The following is a 22061-nucleotide window of genomic DNA, read 5'->3' as shown; positions in this document are numbered from 1 at the left end:
TATGGAAACTGGACCGAGAACTTGGGGTGGAATGAAACAGCCATGCCCACTCCTGCCTCTGACAGATCATGAAATGGGCCAGGTGGGAGTGAGGCCGACACATCCCCCCAAACCGGCAGGAAGCAGGCCAGACCCCCCCCCCCCCCTTTACCCATGCCCCTCCATCACCCTGCCTCCCAATCCACAATTACGGTCTTACAAAAAAAAAAAGTCTAAACACCACCCCAAATACACCCACCCAGGACTTCACTGCACACTGCAGCCCTCTTCGTTCTGCAAACCACCCCATGGAGCCAGTCTGTTCAGTTCAAGGTGAAGATTTTGACTCAGGCTATTTATAATTCCCGCGATGGAGCGGGTGTCAGTTTCAAAGCCGTCAGGCCAGATGCCGGGCTTGGAAGTTGAGAGGGAGACAAGCGTTATTATAAATTAATGTTGCCAGTGATGAATATTTGATATTTTTAACACACATTCACCTCAGAGGGAAAAATTCCTCTTTAATTAACGTGGCTGGATGTTGGGCGGTCCTCCCGTGGTCGAGGAGGGCTTGCAGAAAAATCTTTGGGCGTAGCTTCCGGCAAAGATCTGGCAGAAGAGAAAGTCATCCTGAAAAAAAAGTGACACCTACAAAGACTTCCTTGTAGACCTGCCCCTTTAGGCTGAGACTGTCAGGGTCGGCAGCCGGCACTTCCTTCCCTCTGCCCACCCTTTCCTCTGTGCCTCCGGCTCCAGTTCTGGGCTGGTCCAGGCTGGAGAAAACACTGGCTCATACTAGAGACCAACACAGAGAGGCTCGCTTGCAAACCTGTCTTCCTTTGTCTGCATGGTGTTGAAACAAGGCCTTACCCTTATTTGATAATCGATATATTTCCCCCCAAAGCAGCATGTTCCATGTCTCTTGGAAAATGGAAAGTTCTGGAACCTCTGGATTGGGTTCCCAGTTGACAGTAGTTTAGGCATACCTGAGCCCACCACTCGTCGGGGCCTCCACCTGCCTCTGGGGCTTGCATCGGGCCTGCGAATACTTTGGCCTGCACAGCGTTAGCATGCATCATGCTTAAAAAAGTTTTTGGAAGGGAATTAAATTCATTGCGTATTTGATATTTACTTTAAAAATTAGACTCTGAAACAATCTTCAGTGCCACACAGGCTCCTGTCATGTTACACGCCTAACCCGCAGGGTGGTAAAAACAGAGAATATTGGGGAGCCTGGGTGGTTCAGTCGGTTTAGCGTCCGACTTTGGCTCAGGTCATGATCTCACAGCTCGTGAGTTCAAACTTGTGAGTCGAGCGTCGGGCTCTGGGCTGACGGCTCGGAGCCTGGAGCCTGCTTCTGATTCTGTGTCTCCCTCTCTCTCTGCCCCTAACCCACTCGCATTCTGTCTCTGTCTCTCTCAAAAATAAATAAATATTAAAAAAAAAAATTTAAAAAAAAAAAAGAAAAAAAAAAACCAAACCGGAGCTTATTTGGTAGAATCTCCAGCAGATGAAGTTTTTTGCACCGTCTCCCATACTCTTCTGAGTTACCTGCCTGGCCCATCGGCGTCTGAGACCGACCCCTTGCCGGTGTCGCTGAACCTCAGGTTTCTCGTCTGTTAAATGAAGCCCAAGCAGGGTGGAGTAGAAGGCTCTCGGGTTTTGGAATCAAAGCGGTTCTGGATTAAAATCCTGGCAACACCGCTCTGACGCAGGAGCTGGGTGAGCGACTTAATCCCTTTAAGCTCCATTTCTCTTCTTTGTGAAATATGGGTAACACTACCAACTCTGAATACTTTTGGTGGTGTTAGAGGAGAAGAGAATAATACTAAGAGCTGGCATTTCCTGAGTGCCTGCTGTCTACCAGGCACTTCGCGGGGCCTCAGTGGTCATCACAAAAACCCTACGAGGTGGGAGATGTTTACCGATGAGGACTGTGAGGTTGGTGATCACAAAACAAAGGCGAAGCAGGGGCGCCTGGCACAGGGTGGGCCGAAAGGACTGAGGGCCACGTTCTCCAGTTCTGAAAACCCTGTGGCTCAGGCCTCACATTCTTCCCTTTCTACAAGGATGCAGGGACTTGAGGAACCATGCCAGGAAGGGGCTGGTTTTCCAGATGCTCAAAGAGAGGATATGACAGGTAAAGTTGTCCATCTCACATGCAATGAGTTTTAATGTTTATTCATTTTGAAGGAGAGAGAGAGAGAGCACAGAGCGCCAGCAGGGGCGGGGCAGAGAGAGAGAGGGAGACACAGAATCCGAAGGGGCTCCAGGCTCTGAGCTGTCAGCACAGAGTCCGATGCAGGGCTTGAACTCACAAACTGACAGATCATGATCTGAGCCGAAGTCAGTCACTTAACTGACTGAACCACCCAGGCGCTCCTCATCCAGTGAGTTTTAAAGAGATGTATATATCACATTTTATGTTTGGTTCACAAGAGTGTATTTCTTTTTACTTATAAGTAAATTTTATTTTAATTTATTTTTTACAATGTTTATTTATTTATTTGGAGAGAGAGCTAGCATGCAAGTGGGGAAGGGGGAGAGAGAGAGAGAGAGGAAGAAAGAGAGAGAGAGAGAGAGAGAGAGAGAGAGAGAGAGAATCCCAAGCAGGCTCCGTGCCGAGCTTGGCACGGAGCCTGGCACAGGGCTTGAGCTCATGACCTTGAGATCATGACCTGAGCTTATATCAAGAGTCAGACGCTTAACTGATTGAGCCACCCAGGTGCCCTGTGAATTTTATGTGTGAGCTGATCCCTCATCGTGGTTTGATCTGCATTTTCCTAACGATCCGTGATGTTGAACATGTTTTCATATGCTTGTTGGCCAATGTACATCTTCTTAAAATTTGTTAAATGTTTGTTTATTTTGAGAGAGGGAAAGGGAGCAGGGGAGGGGCATAGGGAGAGGAAGAGAGAGAATCCCAACCAGGCTCTGCATGTCAGCACAGAGCCCAACGTGGTGTGGAAACTCACAAACCATGAGATTACGACCTGAGACAAAATCAAGAGTAGGATGTTCAACCAGCTGAGACACCCAGACACCCCTATTACATCTTCTTTGAGGAAATGTCTGTGTGAGTCCTTTGCCCTTTTTATAATTGGGTTACTTGTTTTGTGTGTGTGTTGTTGCATTGTAGGAATTCTTTGTTATATATTCTGGTTATGAACCCCTTATCAGATATTTGATTTGCAAGTATTTTTCCCCATCCCAGAAGTTGCATTTACCACTCTGCTTGTAGTGTCCTTGGATGGGCAAAAGTGTTCAGTTTTGATGTAGTCTAATGTATCTATTTCCCTTCTTTTGTTGCCTATGCTTTTGGTGTCGTCTACAAGCAATCATTGCCAAATCCAAGGTCATGAAGTTTTTGAAGTTGAAATTTTGGACCAGGTCCTCCTTCCTATTTAGAGATTCCTTAAAACTGTATTTATGAAGCAAAACATTCTCAAGATTCATGACGCTGTGATTCTGTTTCATTGTCCTGCAGTGGCCTCGTGTCCCCATGTCCATCTTCAATGTCCCGTTTGAGCACCACCTTGCCCGGTCATGATACGTAGGTCCCATGTGGAAGGCAGGCAGAGTTGGAAGAGGCCTGATTTCTACCAGAGGATCTTTTTGGTTTTTTGAGGTTATTTATTTATTTTGAGAAGGAGAGAGAGAGAGAGAGAGAGAGAGAGAGAGAGAGAGAGAGACGATGCTCATGAGGGAGGGGCCCAGAGAGAGGGAAAGAGAGAATCCCAAACAGGCCCCTTGCTGCCAGCACGGAGCCCGACTTGGGGCTCGAACCCATGAGCTACCATGAGATCATGACCTGAGCCATACCAGAGAATCTTCCTATCCCATCCTTCCACTTTCCTGTTCTACTTTCTTCCTTTTTTCACCTTCCCGGAAGGGGATTTAGGGCCAGCTGGCCCCCACTTGTCTGTAGCCTCAGCTGAATGGCTTCCCCTGGCACATGGCCCCGGGCTGCCCGAGTCGTGGACTCTGTTGCTGTTCGGTTTCCATCCTCTTCCTCTGGACACACTGGACGGCATGTATCAAATCCATAAATACGGAATTTCTTTGAAGAAGTACTTGCGTTACCTCGATCTTTAAAATCCCTTTATTCGGAAATAATTTCAAACACCCAGAAACCGTGCAAGGAAGTCCTGCACACCTTTACCCAGACACCTCATACGTTGATACCTCTCCACCTTTGCTTTCTTCTCTTCTCCCTCTCGGCATGTTTTCTGGTCTCTTAGAAACCCTGTTAGAACTTGGGAGGCACACTACTCCTTTACTTCAGTGTGTCCAACAATCAAGGGCATTTTCTTATCATTGCTAAAATACGAATCAGTACGAATATCAAAGCTGTGAACTTGGTGAAACTGACATCACGCAAAACGTGATCTCAAGATGCGTGACACAGTGATCTAGAGACCGGATTTGGCCAAGTGCCCAGAGTCCTGCATCAGTGCTCTGGAGATTTGCCTCGACTCCTCCCTCCTTCTCCTCGTCCCCTTCCGGAGCTGGATGGGCTTCCCCAGGGCAGTTTGCCGTGACTAGTAATGTGCTCTGCTGTCGGCAGGGCAGGACCCCCACCCTGCCCTTCTCCCAAGAGGACCTGGCAATTCCACGATGCATTGGACAGGTGTTTCCAGGCCTCAGGGTGCTTACTGCACAACAAATAGAGGTGCATCTTTTGGAGGCTGGGAGCGGTTCTCCCCACAAAGTTCTGCTGACAGACTTGTGGACAGGCCAGTATATCACTCACAGAGGTCACCTGGGGCAAGAAGGGAGAAGTGTAGGGAGTTTTACAAATGTTCAGGGTAGGCTTCTGATGTATTTTCTTGTTTTTTAATGTCTATTTATTTAGAGCTTGAGCAGGAGAGGGGCAGAGAGAGAGAGAGAGAGAGAGAGAGAGAGAGAGAAGCCCAAGCAGGCTCCAAGCTGTCTGCACAGAGCCCAAGCTGGGACTCAATCCCATGATCCCATGAGAGATCATGACCTGAGCTGAAATCAGGAGTCGGCTGCTTAACCGACTGAGCCACCCATGTGCCACCCCCACCTTTTTTTTTTTTCTGATGCATTTTCCAGGTCTCTGCCCTCTCAAGGTCTCTCCTGGGTGAGCCTTTGCTGTTTCTCTGTCCTGTGTGAAGGACCCCAGGACTTCTTCATCTTTAGCCTGAGGCTTGTCAAGTGTGGGCACAAAGTGGCTGTCTTTGCCGATATTTGGAATTTTGGTGCTGTGAGAACCACGTGGTCAGGCTGAGAGGATGTGTGGTCAAGAGCCAAACAGACCCAAGTTTGGATCCCAGATCCCTTGTTAATAGCTGAGTGACTTTGGAAGATCGGTTCAGCCTTCTAAGCTCCTGTTTATTCATCTGTGAAATGGGTGGATGTATTTTAAATTAAAAACTTTTTTTGATGTTTATTTATTTTTGAGAGAGAGACAGAGCATGAGCCAGGGAGGAGCAGAGAGAGGGAGACACAGAATCTGAAGCAGCTGAAGGCTCTGAGCTGTCAGCACAGAGCTCGACAGGGGCTCAAGCCCACGAATGGTGAGATCATGACCTGAGCCCAAGTCAGATGCCTCATTGACTGAGCCACCCAGGCGCCCCTGACTTATGCTTTTAAAAAATTCTCTCATTTTCTCCTTTCTCTTTTCCTCAGGAAAAGAAGCGACGTCACTACCTTTTTTTTTTTTTTTTTTTTTTTGCCTCGAGGAAGATGTAGGCAGGGCGGAGAGCCAAGGCAACGTGTAGGATTTCCAGGTCAGGATGTTGTTGCCTGAAGCCTAAGCCCGTAAGAGAACTCAGGGATCCTCAGAGGTTGTAGAAGGTAGAGGCAAGGGAGACAGGTGGGTCGTCAGTGGCAGGGACCTGGGCCTGCTTTCTAGTGGTGGCCCAGGGGGCGTGGCAAGACCAGAGAGGAGTCAATGTGTGGCCTCTCTCGGGGAGTATGACCCAGGTAGCTTCCAGAAGAGTGGTTTGGCCCAGGTGAGGCATGGAGGCAACAGGGCCTCAGGCAGGGGCAAGGAAAGATCACCAAGCGCACCCCAAAGCTTGGTCTGCTGGAGAGTCATGTGTGTTGAAGCATATCTGTGGGGCACTATGCAAAAAGACCAAGATTAACTTGCCCCCGGCCTGGAGGGTCAATGCCAAAATTCAGTTGATTTCTAGAGCAGGAGATGAACAGATGCTTTGTACAGACCTGAGGTTCAGACCAGCAACATGAGCTTGTAAATCCCACATATCACCAAGGCTGGGGAATGATGTGGAACATTCAAGGTCACGCAATTGCAGTCATTTATGACCTGTATTTATAGAGGTCCTAACACATGGTAGCACTGGACTGTCCTTTGATCCTCACATGAGCATCTCAGTGTCAGAAGAGGAAACTGAGGCATCAAGAAATGAAGGAACTTGCTCAAGGCCACAGGACCATGTGACAGACCCAGGACTGAAGCCCAGGATGGTCACACATGCACTTTCCAGAAGCCATGCTCCCTTGTCAACTGGCACCTTGCAGTGGGAGATAGATGTGTGTCCCTTTGGATTTCCTCATATACTGCTTATCACAGAAGGGTCGCACATGGGATCCGATCCGTCCCCACCTGACTGTGGGCTCCCCAGGTGTGGAGATGACACCAGCTCCATATCTCAGTGGCCATGGTTCACACATAGAACTTCTCAAGTTATGAGTTGAACTGGCTTTGTTGCTGCTTATGTCTGAGTGGAGATCACAGGGTGGGCACCCAGGACAGGTTGTCCCAAGTCCCTGATTTTGTTTAGCCACTTTTGTTGGTTAGTCGCCAGGCACAAAGAATGTAGACCAAGGTGGAGGGTGCCTGGGTGGCTCAGTCAGTGAAGCAACCAACTCTTGATTTTGGCTCATGTCATGATCTCATGGTTTGTGAGTTCAAGCCCCGTGTCAGGTCTGTACGGATGCACAGTGTGGACCCTACTTGGGATTCTCTCTCTCTGTCCCTCCCCTATGTGTGCTCTCTCTCTCTCAAAGTTAATAAGAAACTTAGAAAAAAATCTAGACGAAGGGGAGTTGTCCCCACCTGGTGCTGGGTAGCCAGTGATGAAATCTTATCATGGTTTTTCTAAAAGCTTTTTGCAATTCTTGGCCTGCACCCATGGATAAGCAGTTCTAACGCTCTGTGCCATCTGGGGCAACGTTCCTGATAGAGTGCACTTGAATGCTGTTAGAATGATCTCAATCTCGTGAGTAAACACGAAGCAACCGGTGCTAAGGGATCTTTAGTTTTTGGCTTTGAGGGTCACCTTCCGATGGGAGGGATGGCTGAGCCTGACTTCCCAGGCTCATTGTCCAGGACTGTTTGCCTCTGGGTCGGGCTGGGCCCCTAGTGACGTGGAGCAGAGTTGCTACAACGCTCCCACTTGGTGGTGTTGACCCTGGAGGGTCCCAGCCCCGGAGGGTGCGCACAGGCATGGCCGTCCCAAGGGGTATCCGGCGGTCAGCAGGAGTGAGCTAGGAGCAGAGCCGGTCCAGACAGGATATTGCAAATTCATGAAATTGCCACAGCATGCCGGGCCCTGTGGGGCAGTGTGTAGGGTGTCAGACCAGGGATCTGTGGCAGTTCAAGCAAGTCCCTCAACCTCTCTGAGTCTCTGTCTCCTCATCTGTAGCTCATAATAAAGATGTGACCTGTGGTGCCTCCAGAAGGGTAGGAAGACCATTCATTAACTCATTTGCTTAACCAAACGTTTAGTGAGCCTCTTCTGTGCCTCATGCTCCGTGCTGGGGTGAGGGAGGAAAGACCACTCGGAGGCAGGGCCACTGGGGCAGGACATACGGCCCCGGCCTGGCAGGGCAAATGTCTTCAGGGAAGAAACAGGAAACACGCGGTACCATTGAGTGGTGTTTTTTTCTTTCTGCTTCCCTGGCTTTTGGAATGGCAGGGTGGGAGGGTGCCATGAAGATGTGCTCCTGGCCATGTCCTGGGGCACCGGGGGCAGCAGTGTCCTGGCCTTCTGAGCAGGACGTAGATGGCTGGGTGTGGCATCTCATGGGAGGGATCACATCTGGCTGTCTTCCTAAGTCCTTCCATAAAGCACTCAGGTCCCCCGTCGATGGACCTCCTGAGGCCCTCACGTCAAATGCAGGAAACTTCCAGGCCTGTCTCTCTCAGCGTGCCCCTGTGTCCAGGGCCCACGACATGCCCGCCTCTTTGGATACCCAGCCTGCCCTCTCTAGTCCACCCCCACCAGTCTTGCCTTGCTACCCTGATGTCTGTCCTGAAGGCTGTCGGTGGCCGGCCCCATGCTCTCCTGCCAACCCGTGGCCCCAAAGCCCCTGCCTTATTCTGACTTGATCCTGACTTTCCAGTTTATAGCCTCCCCTCATCCCAAGGTGTGGTCTTCTCTACCGCTTCTGTGGCTGAGTCTTTGTTTTCCTTTTGGCCCTCATTCTCTCTCAGGGGCCCTCTACTCATCACAAAGCCCCACATGTGTGTTTCAGAGAAGCTCTTCCTAGACCTTTGTGTGGACGAGAGTGCCGGCTCTTGGCCTAACCTGTTGCCTAAACCTGACTATCATGCCACATTTTCCGCCCTCCGTGTGTGCGCGGCACATGCCTGCCTCCCCTGCTCACCCTCGCCAGCCCTCCATTGCTCAGGGGATCCGGCACCTATCCCGCCCTTCCCAACACCCTTCCAGCATGGAACCGGGGGCCACGGCCCTGACAGTGCAGGAGTGTTGGGCCTGCCGTCTCTCTTAGACCGGGGTGGCCAACTGAAGGAGCATCCCTGCCTGGGCAGTGCACTGAGTGCTCCCTGGAACACGGGGCTGGGAGGCCTGAGCCGGAGGATCCCAGGCAGAGCAGGCTGCTGGCTGTCTGTGAAGTCAGGCCCAGGCAGGAGAGGCAGCTCAGACAGGGGGAGGGGGGCTGCTGAGAAGAGACCTCTTTACAGCCCGCAAGGTGGAAGGCGACACAGGTTTCCGGGGGTGGCCCTGCCTGGGTTCGCTCGAGAAGTCCCCTGTGGAAGGGGAAATCAGGTCAGGGAGGCCTCTGGGACATTCCCCAGCACATATACACTTCCACTTTGAAGTCCCTGCGGTGGTGGAATTCGTGGCCCTTATCGGAGTGGGTGTTAGGTACTCTGGGTCCTGTCTTAATGTGTTTGGGGAACAGCCCGAAGTCAGGGGGTTATCTCCGCAGCCTGGGCCTCCAGCTGGAGGGGACAGGGCTCGCTCTATAAAGGCTGTGGGAACGGGCACTGGCTCGAGCAGTGGCCAACCCACCATCCAGGATGAAGTGTCTCGTGGTGCTACTTGCAGTCCTGGCTCTCTCCCAGGGCAGTGGGATCACCAGGTGTGTGTCAGGCCCCAGGGGGACGTGGGGGGAAAGGTGTCAGGTGTATTTGCTCCGGGTGGGTCTCTCCTGGGCTTCCCCTCCTTGCCCTGGGGAATCTTCCGAGGAAATGCTGCAGGTTCCCAGGAGAAGCGCTCCACTGGTCTTGCCTTTGCATCTGGGATCCTTTCCTCTGAGTGAGCCCTGCCACTGCAGGGTGCGGTGGCCAAGGACCAGGGCCCAGAGGGGACAGCCTGTGGGATTAAGGGGATGGTTTCTGGAGTCAAATTGCCTGTGAGTTGATCCCCAGCTCCATCAGTAACCTGACTCTCTGCGCCCTGTTTCCTCTCCTGCTATAAAACGAGGGTAACAGAAAGCATCTATCTCACAGGGTTGGCACGCGGACTATATGAGCTGGTGTTTGTAAAATGCTTTGAACGGCGTCTGGGGCATGATGAGAGCTATGTACGCATTTCTTTTTTTTTTTTTAACGTTTATTTATTTTTGAGACAGAGAGAGACAGAGCATGAACGGCGGTGGCGGGGGGGGGCAGAGAGAGGGAGACACAGAATCAGAAACAGTCTCCAGGCTCTGAGCTGTCAGCACAGAGCCCAACGCGGGGCTCAAACCCACGAATTGCGAGATCGTGACCTGAGCTGAAGTCGGATGCTTAGCTGACTGAGCCACCCAGGTGCCCCTATGTATGCATTTCTTAAACGAAATAAAGTTCTTTCTGTGGTGGAAGTTCCCAAATTCTCCTCCAAAAATTATAACAGATATTTCTTTTTTTTGAGACTTTTTTTTTGAAACGATTTTTAATTTTTTTTATTAAAAAAAATTTTTTTAACGTTTATTTATTTTTGAGACAGAGAGAGACAGAGTATGAACAGGGGAGGGGCAGAGAGAGAGGGAGACGCAGAATCGGAAGCAGGCTCCAGGCTCCGAGCCATCGGCCCAGAGCCCGACGCGAGGCTCGAACTCACGGACCGCGAGATCCTGACCTGAGCCGAAGTCGGACGCTTAACCGACTGAGCCACCCGGGCGCCCCTGAAACGATTTTTTAAAAGTAATCTCGACATCCAATGGGGGGCTCAAACTCACGACCCTGAGACCAAGAGTCACACACTCTCCTGACTGAGCCTGCCAGGTGCCCCATGATTGATATTTCTTGAGCTGCTTGCTACCAGGTGCCAGAAACTTGGTTGGATATTTACCTCTGCTACCGCGAATCCTCCTGGATTAGGTAGATAGTATTATTTGCATTTTACAGATGAGGAAGCTGTTGTTCAGGGAGGACCCCTGAGCTACTCAAGACTGTGAGGGTCAAAGGGAGGAGCTAGGACTTGGTCCCAAGCAGACTGGCACTCTTACCACAAAATCATGCTATCTCTGGTTTGAGCCTTATCCCAGGTTTGAGCCCTGTTGAGCCCCGGGACTGGGGGAACCTGAATCCATCCCTGGGAAGCTGGATCCCTAAAAAGGGGTCAGGGTGGCTTTGACCAGTCGGAGCTCCTCATGGTCCTTGAAAGTGAGGCTCTTTTGAGTGCCAGGCATTGGGTGGGGGGGCTCTCAGTGCAGGAACTAGGGGCAGCGCTGGGGCAGTGGGGGTTTCCACGGTGAGCTTCCTGGTCTCTGTGTGGGGCAGTGGGCTGCAGGTGTCCCTCAGAGGGAGGCTCTCTGGGACCTCGTGCTGGACACAAGTGCTCAGTGGAGACATCGGGACACAGGAAAGGGCAGCTGTGGGCTTGGTCTTGGGAGCTCAGACTAACTTCTTTCCTTTTGGGCTTACGTCCTTTTCTATCATCAGAGACAAAGGCTGAGAAACAATCTCGAGGACCTTTTATTTCCGTTGGGTGGAATTCACACATGAGGGCTGGGGAAGAGAGGCACCAGAGGAGAGACCATAATTCACACACAGGCCTGTTCCATATGGGATCCGTTTGGGATGTGAACAACACGAGAGAACCCATTTTTTATTTTATTTGACTGCTGCCATTTTATTACTCTCAAAGCACTTTCATGGCTGTGGTCGCCACTCGTCCTTCAGAGGACGAGGCTCACAGAGGAGGACCGCATGGCCCTTAGAACTGAGGGACCCCGGGATCATCTGGCTCCATTCCTTCACACTACTGGAGGGGGGACCTGGGAGCCAGAGAGGTGAAGCTACGGTTGGCCAAAGGCAGGGATGGAGAGTGGCTGGAGAGAGGAAGGAGTTCACCCCTTATGCTGAGACCGAGCTGAAACTCAGAGGGTTTTGGGGAGCGACCCAAAGTGCCACAGCCTGTAAAGCTGGGTCTAGAACCCTCCTTCATGTTTCCCCTCCAGACTCTCTTCTGTTGGTTTGCTTCCATCATCCAACCCCTAAACTCTAGAAGCTCCCTTGAGGTCCACGCTCTGTACTGAGACCCTTCAAAGACTTTCCACACACTTCAGGCCACCCAGAGAGCCAGTCATAGGGGTCACAAGGGCAGAGTACTCTCACGGAATTTAGCAGGGTGTGGGGGACATCATTTCCTCTCTAGACAGCATGTCCCGGTGGGGGGAGAGACTGTACCCCTGTGCCCCATACAATGTCTGACACATGGTAGGTAGATAGTAAGAATTTGGAGACTGGATGATATTGGGTCTCTCACACCTTGGAGTTACAGTATTCACTAGCAAGCTATGAAATACATTCACTGAGTCTCTGGCAGCATTGAAAAAGAGAAAGGAACAGGGAATATCAGAGTGCGTTGTATTTAGTAAGGGTAGGCGCTGATTTGTGAACTGATGTAGAATACAATTTTTACTTTGAGTTATGATATAAAAAAAGAAAGTGGGGGAGTAGCTTATGGAACCCAAAGCCTCTGGGCACCTTCTGGGAGGCCAGGCAGCCCTGGGGAGATGTCCCCCAGCATCATGAATTCTCCCCCGTCTCCTCAGGGTCCCTCTGCACAAGGGCAAATCGCTGAGGAAGGCCTTGAAAGAGCACGGGCTGCTGGAGGAGTTTCTGAAGGAACACCCATATGGCATCAGAAAGAAGTACTCCAACTTAGACAAGGTGCCCAACGAGCCCTTGGCCAACTTCTTGGACGTAAGTGGCTCTGCCCACCTTCCGGTAATGCTTCTCACAGAGTGTGATGGACGCCCCCTCCCGGACCCGGCCTGTTTCCCACTTCGAGGAATCATGGAGCCCTGTGGGCTATGGAGGCCATCTCCTTGCCCCTCAGTCAGCTCTGCTGTGGGCCAGCGGACCCGGCAAAGGCAGGGCTCTGAATGTTACCCCCGGAAGGGTCTGAGCTCAGGCAACCTGCAGAAAACATCCCTTGGGGGCACACAATCTGCTCCCAGGTGCACCCCCATGCCTTAGGAAACCCATGACTTCGTCCAGGCTGGGCAGGGATGGGGTACTGGTACCCATGTGCCACCGCCTAGGATGTGACAGGTACGCCCCTTGTGCCCTCTTCCTTTCTGGAGCCTGTCTCTTCCTCATCTGTCATCTGTCACTGCAGTAAACAGCCTTTTGTCTCCAGTGCTCTCATTTCCTTATCTAGGTCACGCTGGCACCCCCCCTCCCCACCCTCCTCACCGGCCCTAGTTCTGACTCATGGGGAGGCTGGCAAGGCGGCATGGCAGGGGCAGCTTGGGTTGGGACGTGGGGGTCCGTACCTCGCTGGTGCCCCATCTTTATGTCCCTGCCCCTGCCAGGAGGGCCCAGTCTTCCTGCCAAGAAGGGCCCACATTTTGATCTAATGTCTGGGGCTTGTGGGAGGGGCCAGGAGATCACGGCTCAGGTGGGAGCCAGCGTGGCGGCTGGAGGTGAAGAACTCTCCCCAGGGACCCTCATTCCCCCTTCCCCCCTGTTCTCGATGCCAAACATCGACGCTCACCCCTATGCTGTGCTCCCCACCCCTGACCCCGTGCTGTCTGTCCCCAGTGTCAGTACTTTGGGAAGATCTACATCGGGACCCCGCCCCAGGAATTCACCGTGGTGTTTGACACTGGCTCCTCAGACCTCTGGGTGCCCTCTGTCGACTGCAAGAGTTATGCCTGCAGTAAGTGACCTCCCTTTCTGGCCCGCCTCTCCGGGCTCAGACCCCAGGGCCCCTCTGCCAGCCACGGTCAAGGTGCTGGGCAGGGGGAACGTGGGTGCAGGAGAGCTTGCTCTGACGTTCCCAGCCTCCCGGTTGCGCCCCATCTCCTGGCTCAGCCCTTCCCACCGGGCCATGGATTGGGAAGGTGTGCAAATCACGGGTCTAATGTGTAAAGCACCAGCTGGAAATTAGGGAAGCTTAGGCTATTTATTTACTTATTTATTTAGTCTCCATCAGGAGCCAAGGCAAGCTGCTGACACTTCTGGGTCCTCGGTTTTCCTTTCTATAAAATGGGGCTATTATATGCCAGTGGGTGCCTGGAGAATGAAGTGAGAGGGTCTTACTGTTGATGATGAGTAAACATCTAATACATGCTATTAATTTATTCCTCCAACAATCCTGGGAGATTGGTGCCCTCTCTACCTCCATTTACCAGAGGAGGAAACCAAATTTCAGAGAAGAAAAGAGTCTTGCCTAAGATGCCAAAGTTGGAAAAAGTCAAATGTCCATGGAAACCGCAGGGATGGCTTTTTGCTTTCCTGTTTTGTTTGGAAGCTACACGGGTAGCACCGGGGGTCAGAGAGGTGGGTCGAGCACCAAAGAACAATTTTTTTTTACTAAACTGAGTGGGATCCAGAGAGAATGGGTGCTTATTTTCAGCAGAGAGAATGGTTAGTATTTAGACCATATTCTTACAGGGCCTGGTGAGGGTCTCAGCCCTGGCTGACACCGTCCACTGGTGAGAAGATTCTATGGGCCTCACTAACTCTGGGTCTGTTTCAGAAAGCCATCATCGCTTTGACCCATCCAAGTCCTCCACCTTCCAGAACCTGAACGAGCCCCTGTCCATCCAGTACGGCACCGGCAGCATGCAGGGCTTTCTGGGTCTCGATACCGTCACTGTGAGTGGGGCTTTGGGTCAGCAGGCACTCACCTTTCCTCCCCAACCAGCCGCTTCACCACCTAGACGCCCAGGCTCTGGTGAGCTGTCCCTCCAGCTGCGGCTGAGAGGCCCTTTGGATCCTGTCCTCCCCCCCACCAACCGTGGCCTGGTGGGGATTTAAAATCTGAGAGGGATTTTAGCCAGCAGCTGCTGTGGCTCGACCTTCCCTCCTCCCTCCTCTCCTTCCCGTGACAACCCCCAGAGTCCTCTTGAGAGGCTTCTCCATGCCTACTTTCCATCTTCCCAATCTTCTCCATCTATGCTTGCCATAATTGGTCCAGGATCCCCAGCTTGCGCCAGCACTGAGCTCTCTTCAGTGTCGCCCGTGTGATTTCACTGGAAATGTTGTTCTTAGGAAGGTGCTATTATCCCCTTGTTCAGAGGAGGAAGTGGAAGCTCAGAGGAGTCAGTAACTTGCCCGAAGTCACACAGCTGGGAGCTGAGTGTCAGAACCCCTCCTCCCAATCTTTGAGTGGTGCCCTTGGCTTGGCCTCCCTCAGTCGCCCTGGAGGACGAATCCCCTACCCAGGTGTCATGGAACAGCATACTCTTTCACGTAGGAGAGCACCTGTGCCCTCTGGACAAGGGTTCCCCTGTCTGTTGCCACTTTTTGGTTGTAAAGTACTCGACATAGGGGTGGGCACACAGTAAGGGCACAATACACATTAACTTCCTTGTCTCTTTCCTCACCCACTATCCAAGATTAAGCAGCATCCCTCCATGATTTTCACCTCAATCTTCCTTGAGTCCTTTCTGGGTCTGGCTGAAGGCTCTTTTGCTTTGAGCCAAAAGGGAGACATGGCTCTTCTCCATTGACAGTCCTGTCCTCAGCCTCTCCCATAGGCAGGACAGGTGCCCATGCAGCTCAGGCCTCCCCAAGAGTCAGCAGCACCAGGGAGCAGGGGCCCGGAGCCTCTTCCTCGGTCCCTGGCTTATTGGACCAATTCCCTCAAAACCACAGCGCAGAGCTGGGAAAGGAGGGCTTTTCTTTGCTCGAGTAACTACATTACCTGGAGGAGGGAGGGCGAGCCCCAAGGCTGATCCTGATACCCACTTGCCCTGGGATCTTCCTGCCTCTGGCTGAGGGGCCCTTGGTGGAGGTCACTCTGCCTCTCTTACAGGTCTCCTCCATCGTGGACCCCCAGCAGACTGTGGGCCTGAGCACCCAGGAACCTGGCAACGTCTTTACCTACTCTGAGTTCGATGGGATCCTGGGGCTGGCCTACCCCTCTCTGGCGTCCGAGTACTCAGTGCCTGTGTTTGACAATATGATGCAGAAGCACCTGGTGGCCAAAGACCTGTTCTCTGTTTACCTGGACAGGTAGGAGCTGTCCCTAGGCAGGGTCAGACGTCCACAGCCCAGCAAGGTCTCTTGGCTGAGGAATGTCCACCCCTCTGGGACACGGCAACTCAAGGGTGGTGTCCAGAATCCAAGAAAACCTCTCCTTGTTTCCAGGCGGACCCAACTTCTTGTCCCAAAGTCCCCCACATAGCCATTGATACAGACAGAGTCCATTGGACCAACATGTGACTTTGATTTCTGGCATTTAAAAAACGAAGCCTGACCCCATCTCTGCACGAGGACAGTTTTTCTTTTTAACATTTATTTATTTTTGAGACAGAGAGAGACAGAGCATGAGTTGGGGAGGGGAAGAGAGAGAGGGACACACAGAATCTGAAGCAGGCTCCAGGCTCTGAGCTGTCAGCACAGAGCCTGACACAGGGCTCGAGCTCACAAAGTGTGAGATCATGACCTGAGCCAAAGTCGGACGTTTAACTGACTGAGCCACCCAGGCACCCCTGCATGGGGGCATTTAACATCTTTTTTCCAAAGTAGCCAGGCCTCCATAATCATTGTGGGTGTCACTGAGATTCATAGACTTCTATTTATTTTTATTTTATTAAAATTTTTTTTTAATGTTTATTTTTGAGAGAGAGACAGATAGAGCACAAGTGGAAGAGGGGCAGAGAGAGAGGGAGACACAGGATCCAAAGCAGGCTGCGGGCTCTAAGCTGTCAGCACAGAGCCTGACGCCGGGCTTCAACCCATGAACGATGAGATCATGACCTGAGTTGAAGTTGGATGCTCAACCAACTGAGCCACCCAGGCGCCCCCACAGACTTTTAGAGTAGGCTCCAAAGAAGTCCAGTCTTCTCTTTCACTATGAAGGAAACTGAGGCCTGGGAGGGACGATCACCCCAGGAACTGGTGGCTAAGTCATACCTGTGTCTCTGTTACTGTCAAAAATAAACATTAAAAAAACAAGTAGCAGAAGGGGAATTCAGTGACACTGCAGTGTGCCCATGTTTCCTGGCTGAGAGAAGAGCCCCAGAGTATGTGGGACCTTGTTGAAGACTCTCTCTCCTACTTGTAGCCAAAGGCCTGGGGGCAGGGGGTGGGCACAGGGGGACCCCTGAGGGTGACCTGAGCAGAGCCCAGTGGTCATGTGACCTGTGTGGTGGTCATTTCCTGACCTACCCTCGGGAGGCAGGTGCTGCCTCAGCCGGGGGGGCTACAGAGCTCAGAGAGAGGATGCTGCAGCTGTTATCAGGGAAAAGCCCCGAAGAGCAGGAGGCCCGGAGAACGCATCTGAAGCCTTCGGGGTGGAGGTGGGAGTCGAGGGCAGGGTGGACAGGAGGGCCAGGTCTCAGTGGCATCTGCCCCTGGGTGGGGATGCGGCGGCCCGTCACCAGTTTCCTTGGTTTCAGGAATGGCCCGGGGAGCATGCTCACGCTGGGAGCCATTGACCCCTCCTACTACACAGGCTCCCTGCACTGGGTGCCCGTGACCGTGCAGGAGTACTGGCAGTTCACCGTGGACAGGTGAGTGAGCAGCAGCCCTGGGCCCCAGCCACAGGGTGGCTCCAGGTATGGGGACGGGAGGGCCTGGGGATCAGCCCGGGAGGCTCTGAGAAGGCCCGCACACCGTAGCTTGTAAGACCATCACAACAGGTTCTGAATTAGATGCTTCCAAGGCCAATGGCCTTTGCCGATGAGCACACTGGACATTCACCGATGCTTCATTCTTAAGAGTGCTGCACTAACTGAGCACTTACTACCTGCTAGGCATTGGGATGAGTGATAATAGGACCGTCTCGTTTATTCCTGGTGAAAACCCTATGAGGTGGTGCCATTAGTAATCCTCATTTTATAATTTACTGACCTCAAGTCTGAACCTCGTGACCATCCCTTGAGGAAGTCAAGGAAGGAGGGGTTGTGACCCCATTCTGTGGATGAGAAGCCCGAGTTCAGGAAGGCTGGGTGACTTGTACAAGATTTGCAGCAGGTGGATGGCGGGGAGAAAATTTGAAACCAGATCTTTAGGCGACTTGTGCAGGACTCATTCCGCCCCGACTCCAAAGTCTTGCCATGTGATTTTACAATTTTTTGACGTTTCTGTCCCACAGAAGGTGGGGCAGCCTTGATGTAGCTAATGACTTGGGAGAAAATGGTTTCAGGTCTTTTCTATGAGCTCTGGAAGTGGTGCTTGGGCTTGCTCCCCGCCCGAGGATCCTGGCAGGGGAGGGAGGGTTGGATGCTGGATGTGCTGCAAGGCTGTCCTGTTTCCGCTCTGCAGGGTTACGGTCAATGGCGTGGTGGTGGCCTGCGATGGTGGCTGCCAGGCCATCCTGGACACAGGTACCTCCATGCTGGTCGGGCCTAGCAGCGACATCCTCAACATCCAGACGGCCATTGGAGCCACCCAGGACGAGTTTGGCCAGGTGAGGCCAGGCCCATTTCCCCCCAGGGGCTGGGATTTCTCCGAACACCTTCACAATGGCCTTCCAGCTCTGCCCACCACTGCCGTTGAGGCTCTCACGTTTCATGCAGCTGCAGTGGCCAAGGTCTGGCCTCCGGGTCTCCAGGAGGGCCGTGCATCCCCGAGCTCTGCTGCACCTCCTTGTTCCTTCACCACCCCACGGGTCTCCCTGCTTCCTCCCTGACAGCTAAGAGCTCCCAGTGTCCTGGCTGAGACTGGAGGGGAAACACTGAGGCCAGTCCCTCTGTCTCAAGCTGGGGTCTGTCCCTGCACTGACTGACAGCAGGTCCTCATCATTGTGACTCTTGAGGCCTGAGAGAGAATCTCCCTAGAGTCCTCTGGGTGGGCAAGCCTCTCCCCACCGCTTGGCTCCAGTGTAGAAGAAGGGGCTGTGCCTCGGCCTTCCTCTGCCTCTTCCAGCCAGATCACATCCCTTGCCCATCTAAGAGGACTTCCTTCTGGTCTTTAGTTTGACATCAACTGCGGGCAACTGAGCAGCATGCCTATGGTGGTCTTTGAGATCAACGGCAGGAAGTACCCACTGCCCCCCTCTGCCTACACCAGCCAGGTATGAGTCTCAGGAGAGGAAGCCTGGGTTCACCCGGCACCCCTTCTCTCTCCTGGCAAGTCAGCGAACTTCTTTGGTGGCGTGGCCCAGATGGAGAGTGTGGGAGGTACATGTAGATCAACTGGCCTTTCTGAGTGGGGCCCTGTTGTCCTTGGGCCTCACGTGTGGCTGTTATGGCCTCATCCTGGGAGACATGGGGTGGACAGAGCCCAGCGGCTTGAGGGAGGGTGGGGTAGGCAGGACCACAGCTTCCCGTGGGAACCTCCATCCACTGTTCTAGCTTCTAAGCCCAGGGCTCTGGAGCTTTGTCCAGGATTTTTGTGGATAACCTGGGCTTTGTGGGGACCCAGCCCTTACCCCCGCCGACCCACTGGCCTCAGCTTTGGCCTGGCCTTGAGTATATACAACTAGTAAGGCCTTGCCGCCCGCCGCCCCCCCCCCCCCCCCAACCCAGCCTGGTCTGGCTGGTCCTCAGGGCAGTAGGTGCTAAGAGGAGGGTTGGAGGCTAGAGAGGACAAGTGAGGAGGAGCGGGGTCAGGGGACCATCCCAAGTGATCTTGCATTACATCACTTGATTTTCTGAGTATCGGTTTTTTCACCTTGTTGAGTGAGATGAGTCTGATACTTGTCTGCTTACCTCGGAGGGTGATTTCAAGGATGACAGGAAATAATAACTGAGAGACTAATTGTGGGGTGTGGTGGGGGAGGCTTGTCATCAGATGTGGTGACTGTGGTTGGGACCAGCTTCATCTCAGCCTTGCCTTTCCCAGGATCTGGGCTTCTGCGCCAGCGGTTTCCAGGGTGAGGGCGACGACCCGCTGTGGATCCTGGGAGATGTCTTCATCCGGGAGTATTACAGTGTCTTTGACAGGATCAACAACCGCGTGGGGCTGGCCAAGGCCATCTGATTGCACCGCCGACCGTGGAACACGCATGCACTCCCTAAGCGCACATGCATGTGCACACACACACACACGCACACACGCACACATATGGACCAGGTTTTCTGGCAGATGGTTTTCAATAAACACCATATCGCTGCAAAGTGTGGCTTCTGTGGGGCCAAAGCCCTGCGCCGTTTTGGGGTGGGGAGTGACTGTCATGTGGTACGTCTGGCAGCATTGGGGTTTCGTGACTGGGGGAGGGTTCAGGACCCTGTTGGTGGGTGGAGACTTTCACAAGGGAATTGGCCACTTCAAGCTTAGGCCAGGTAAAACCAAGGCACGTCTTGCCTCTCTGTTCTCTCACTCTAGATCTTTCTGGGGAAAGGGTACAGTAGGGGAGACTTTGGAGGACGAGGCTGGTCCCTGAGGAGCAAGGGCTTGGGGTGTGGGGCTGAGGAGAGAAAAGCTCTAAGTCCATTAAGAAAAGGGCCTTGGGTGTTTTGAAGAAGACAGTGGGGTAGACAGAAGGCACGTGGGAAGATCTGAAGGTCCTGAGGTTGCCATTAACCTTGGGGAAGAACCACAGCTGAGAGTCCCATCCTCAGTCTTAGAGGCTCTGAACCTGACCCACCAGCACGTGGAGAGTGGCTCCATCCCTGGGACAGACCCACGTTCAAGGGCTCTCAGAGGCTGCCAGTCAAAGCTCATGCCAGTGCTCAGTGCTGACCGCTAGAGCTGAGTGAAGACCCCCTAGTGCTCAGTCAAGACCCCAGCAGTCGGTGGCCAGACCACTCCTGCTCCCAGGTTCCTGAGGCTTCTTTCTGGAAACAGAGAGGCCACATGGAAAATAGAGATACCAGAGGGTTAGAACAAAGGGATCCAGGTGGATTTAAGTGTTTTTCTCACTTATGCTACCTTGAGACCATAGGGGGGTCAGGCAGACAAGCTTCCTGGGGGGATTTCAGTGCTCAGAGCCCCTTGACGGGCCCCCTGCAACAGTGGTCTGCTGATCTGCACACGTTTGCTCCCTTGACCCTCCTTCCGTTTTCTTTGGGCCCCTTCTCCTGGCAGCCTCCCAACCGGAGGCAGTATAATTGATCAGGCTTCTGTTTTCTAAACCACAGCCAGTCTGGGCCCCCATTTTGGGACTGGGCTTCAAGTCACACCTGCCGGGTTAGCATCTAGGTCCCGCCCCCGCCCCTCCTAATCCTGACCACTCTTGCCCTGCAGACAGCTGAAGAGCAAGTGAGTCACACAGCAGTCTCGGAGAGCTTGATGTTATGGATTTGGCCAGGACACTTCACAAAGGACAAAGGAGACTGTGCTTTAGGAAGAGGAGTGGGGGGAGGGGCTTGGCAGACAGGATCCTGTTAACAGGCTTCCCCGGGGCCATCTCTTGGGGTCTTTCTCAGCTGTATGCAAAGCCAAAGAAGATGAGGAACCCAGGGCAGTGGAAATGCTGTCCCCAGTGCCTTTGTGGGTCTGTGGTGGAGCAGCCAGCATGGGGCCCCGGAAGCACCCAGTGGTTTCTGGCAGGAAAGGAGCGGGATTGGGCTGTGGGGGCCTACGTGGAGGAGGAAGGGCTCAGGCGGCAGCCCCAGCTGAGCCGAGGAGCCTAGGGTGGGTTGGGGCAGAGGCTACAGGAACACATTCCAGGACTTCAAGAACAGAGGCTGGGCCTTGGTGGTTGGTTCCTACAAGGTCAGGGAGGACAACATGGCGTCAAGGAGTGAGTTCTGGCTTTGGGCAACTTTGCCAAGCCTCGCTTTTCTCATCCAAGACCAATACTGTCTGTTTGCCAAGCATGAGACAGAACTGGGCCACATTCATTATTTTTAGGCTTCTTGTAGATTAAAAAAAAGTCCCGAACAAGCTCACGAAAATTGTGTCATATTTTAATGGCTTACACTTAGCAAATTGCATTTTAAACATCCAGACTTCCATGAGAGATCATGTGGAAAGTCTCCACATGATGATTTTCATAAATGGGAGGCTTAGACCGAATGGCCCCCCACTGCTGACCCTAGCCCACTGGACCCCGGTGGCGGTCCCTGTCCTAGGTGGTTAGTGGCCAGTCCCTCCCTAGGGTTTCTCCCCGCTGCAGAGAATACCCTGCTGGAAAGGTTCTCCGCCCTCCAACCCCTTTGTTCAGTTTTCACTTGTCCTTCAAACCTCAGCTGAGTGCAAATCTTTCCAGGATGCTCTTACCAGGCTGGGTTGGTTCCCTCCTGTGCGCCACCCTGTGCCCCGTGCTCTCCTTAGCACAGTGCTTAGCTTTCTAACACTTGTTTTCCATCTGTCCCCCTCACCGACTGGGGGCTCCCTGAGGACAGACACTGCGTCTCTCATTTTGATATCTTGGGTACCTAAACCATGGAATGCCTTCATCAAGTGTTGTTGATATGAATAATATCATCAATGAATGAACGAATGAATGATTCAATCAGTAAGGTCCTCAAGAGTTGCATTGCTCGCTGCTGGTCTCCCCCTTTTCTCTCGGATCCTTGCAACCACCCACCCACCCACCACACTTGGGCCCTCTCTGCATCTTCTCCCT

The 22061-nt window shown here is 52.8% G+C and overlaps 1 protein-coding gene across 1 annotated transcript; it reads left to right on the top strand.

Moving 5' to 3' along the window:
• The first annotated feature begins 1767 nt into the window (after positions 1-1767).
• LOC131504215 (chymosin-like) lies at positions 1768-19665 on the top strand. Its single transcript, XM_058716252.1, has 9 exons — positions 1768-2116; positions 12199-12349; positions 13193-13310; positions 14133-14251; positions 15414-15613; positions 17002-17115; positions 17870-18014; positions 18522-18620; positions 19391-19665. Exons 1-9 carry the CDS (start codon positions 2067-2069, stop codon positions 19526-19528), a joined length of 1134 nt encoding a protein of 377 aa, XP_058572235.1. The 5' UTR covers positions 1768-2066; the 3' UTR covers positions 19529-19665.
• The last annotated feature ends 2396 nt before the right edge of the window (positions 19666-22061 follow it).

This window comes from Neofelis nebulosa, chromosome 2 (assembly GCF_028018385.1).
Source record: "Neofelis nebulosa isolate mNeoNeb1 chromosome 2, mNeoNeb1.pri, whole genome shotgun sequence".
In the NCBI taxonomy this organism is placed as follows: Eukaryota; Metazoa; Chordata; class Mammalia; order Carnivora; family Felidae; genus Neofelis; species Neofelis nebulosa.
The sequence above is the reverse complement of the archived record's forward strand: the minus strand, read 5'-3'. Positions and strand labels throughout refer to the sequence as shown.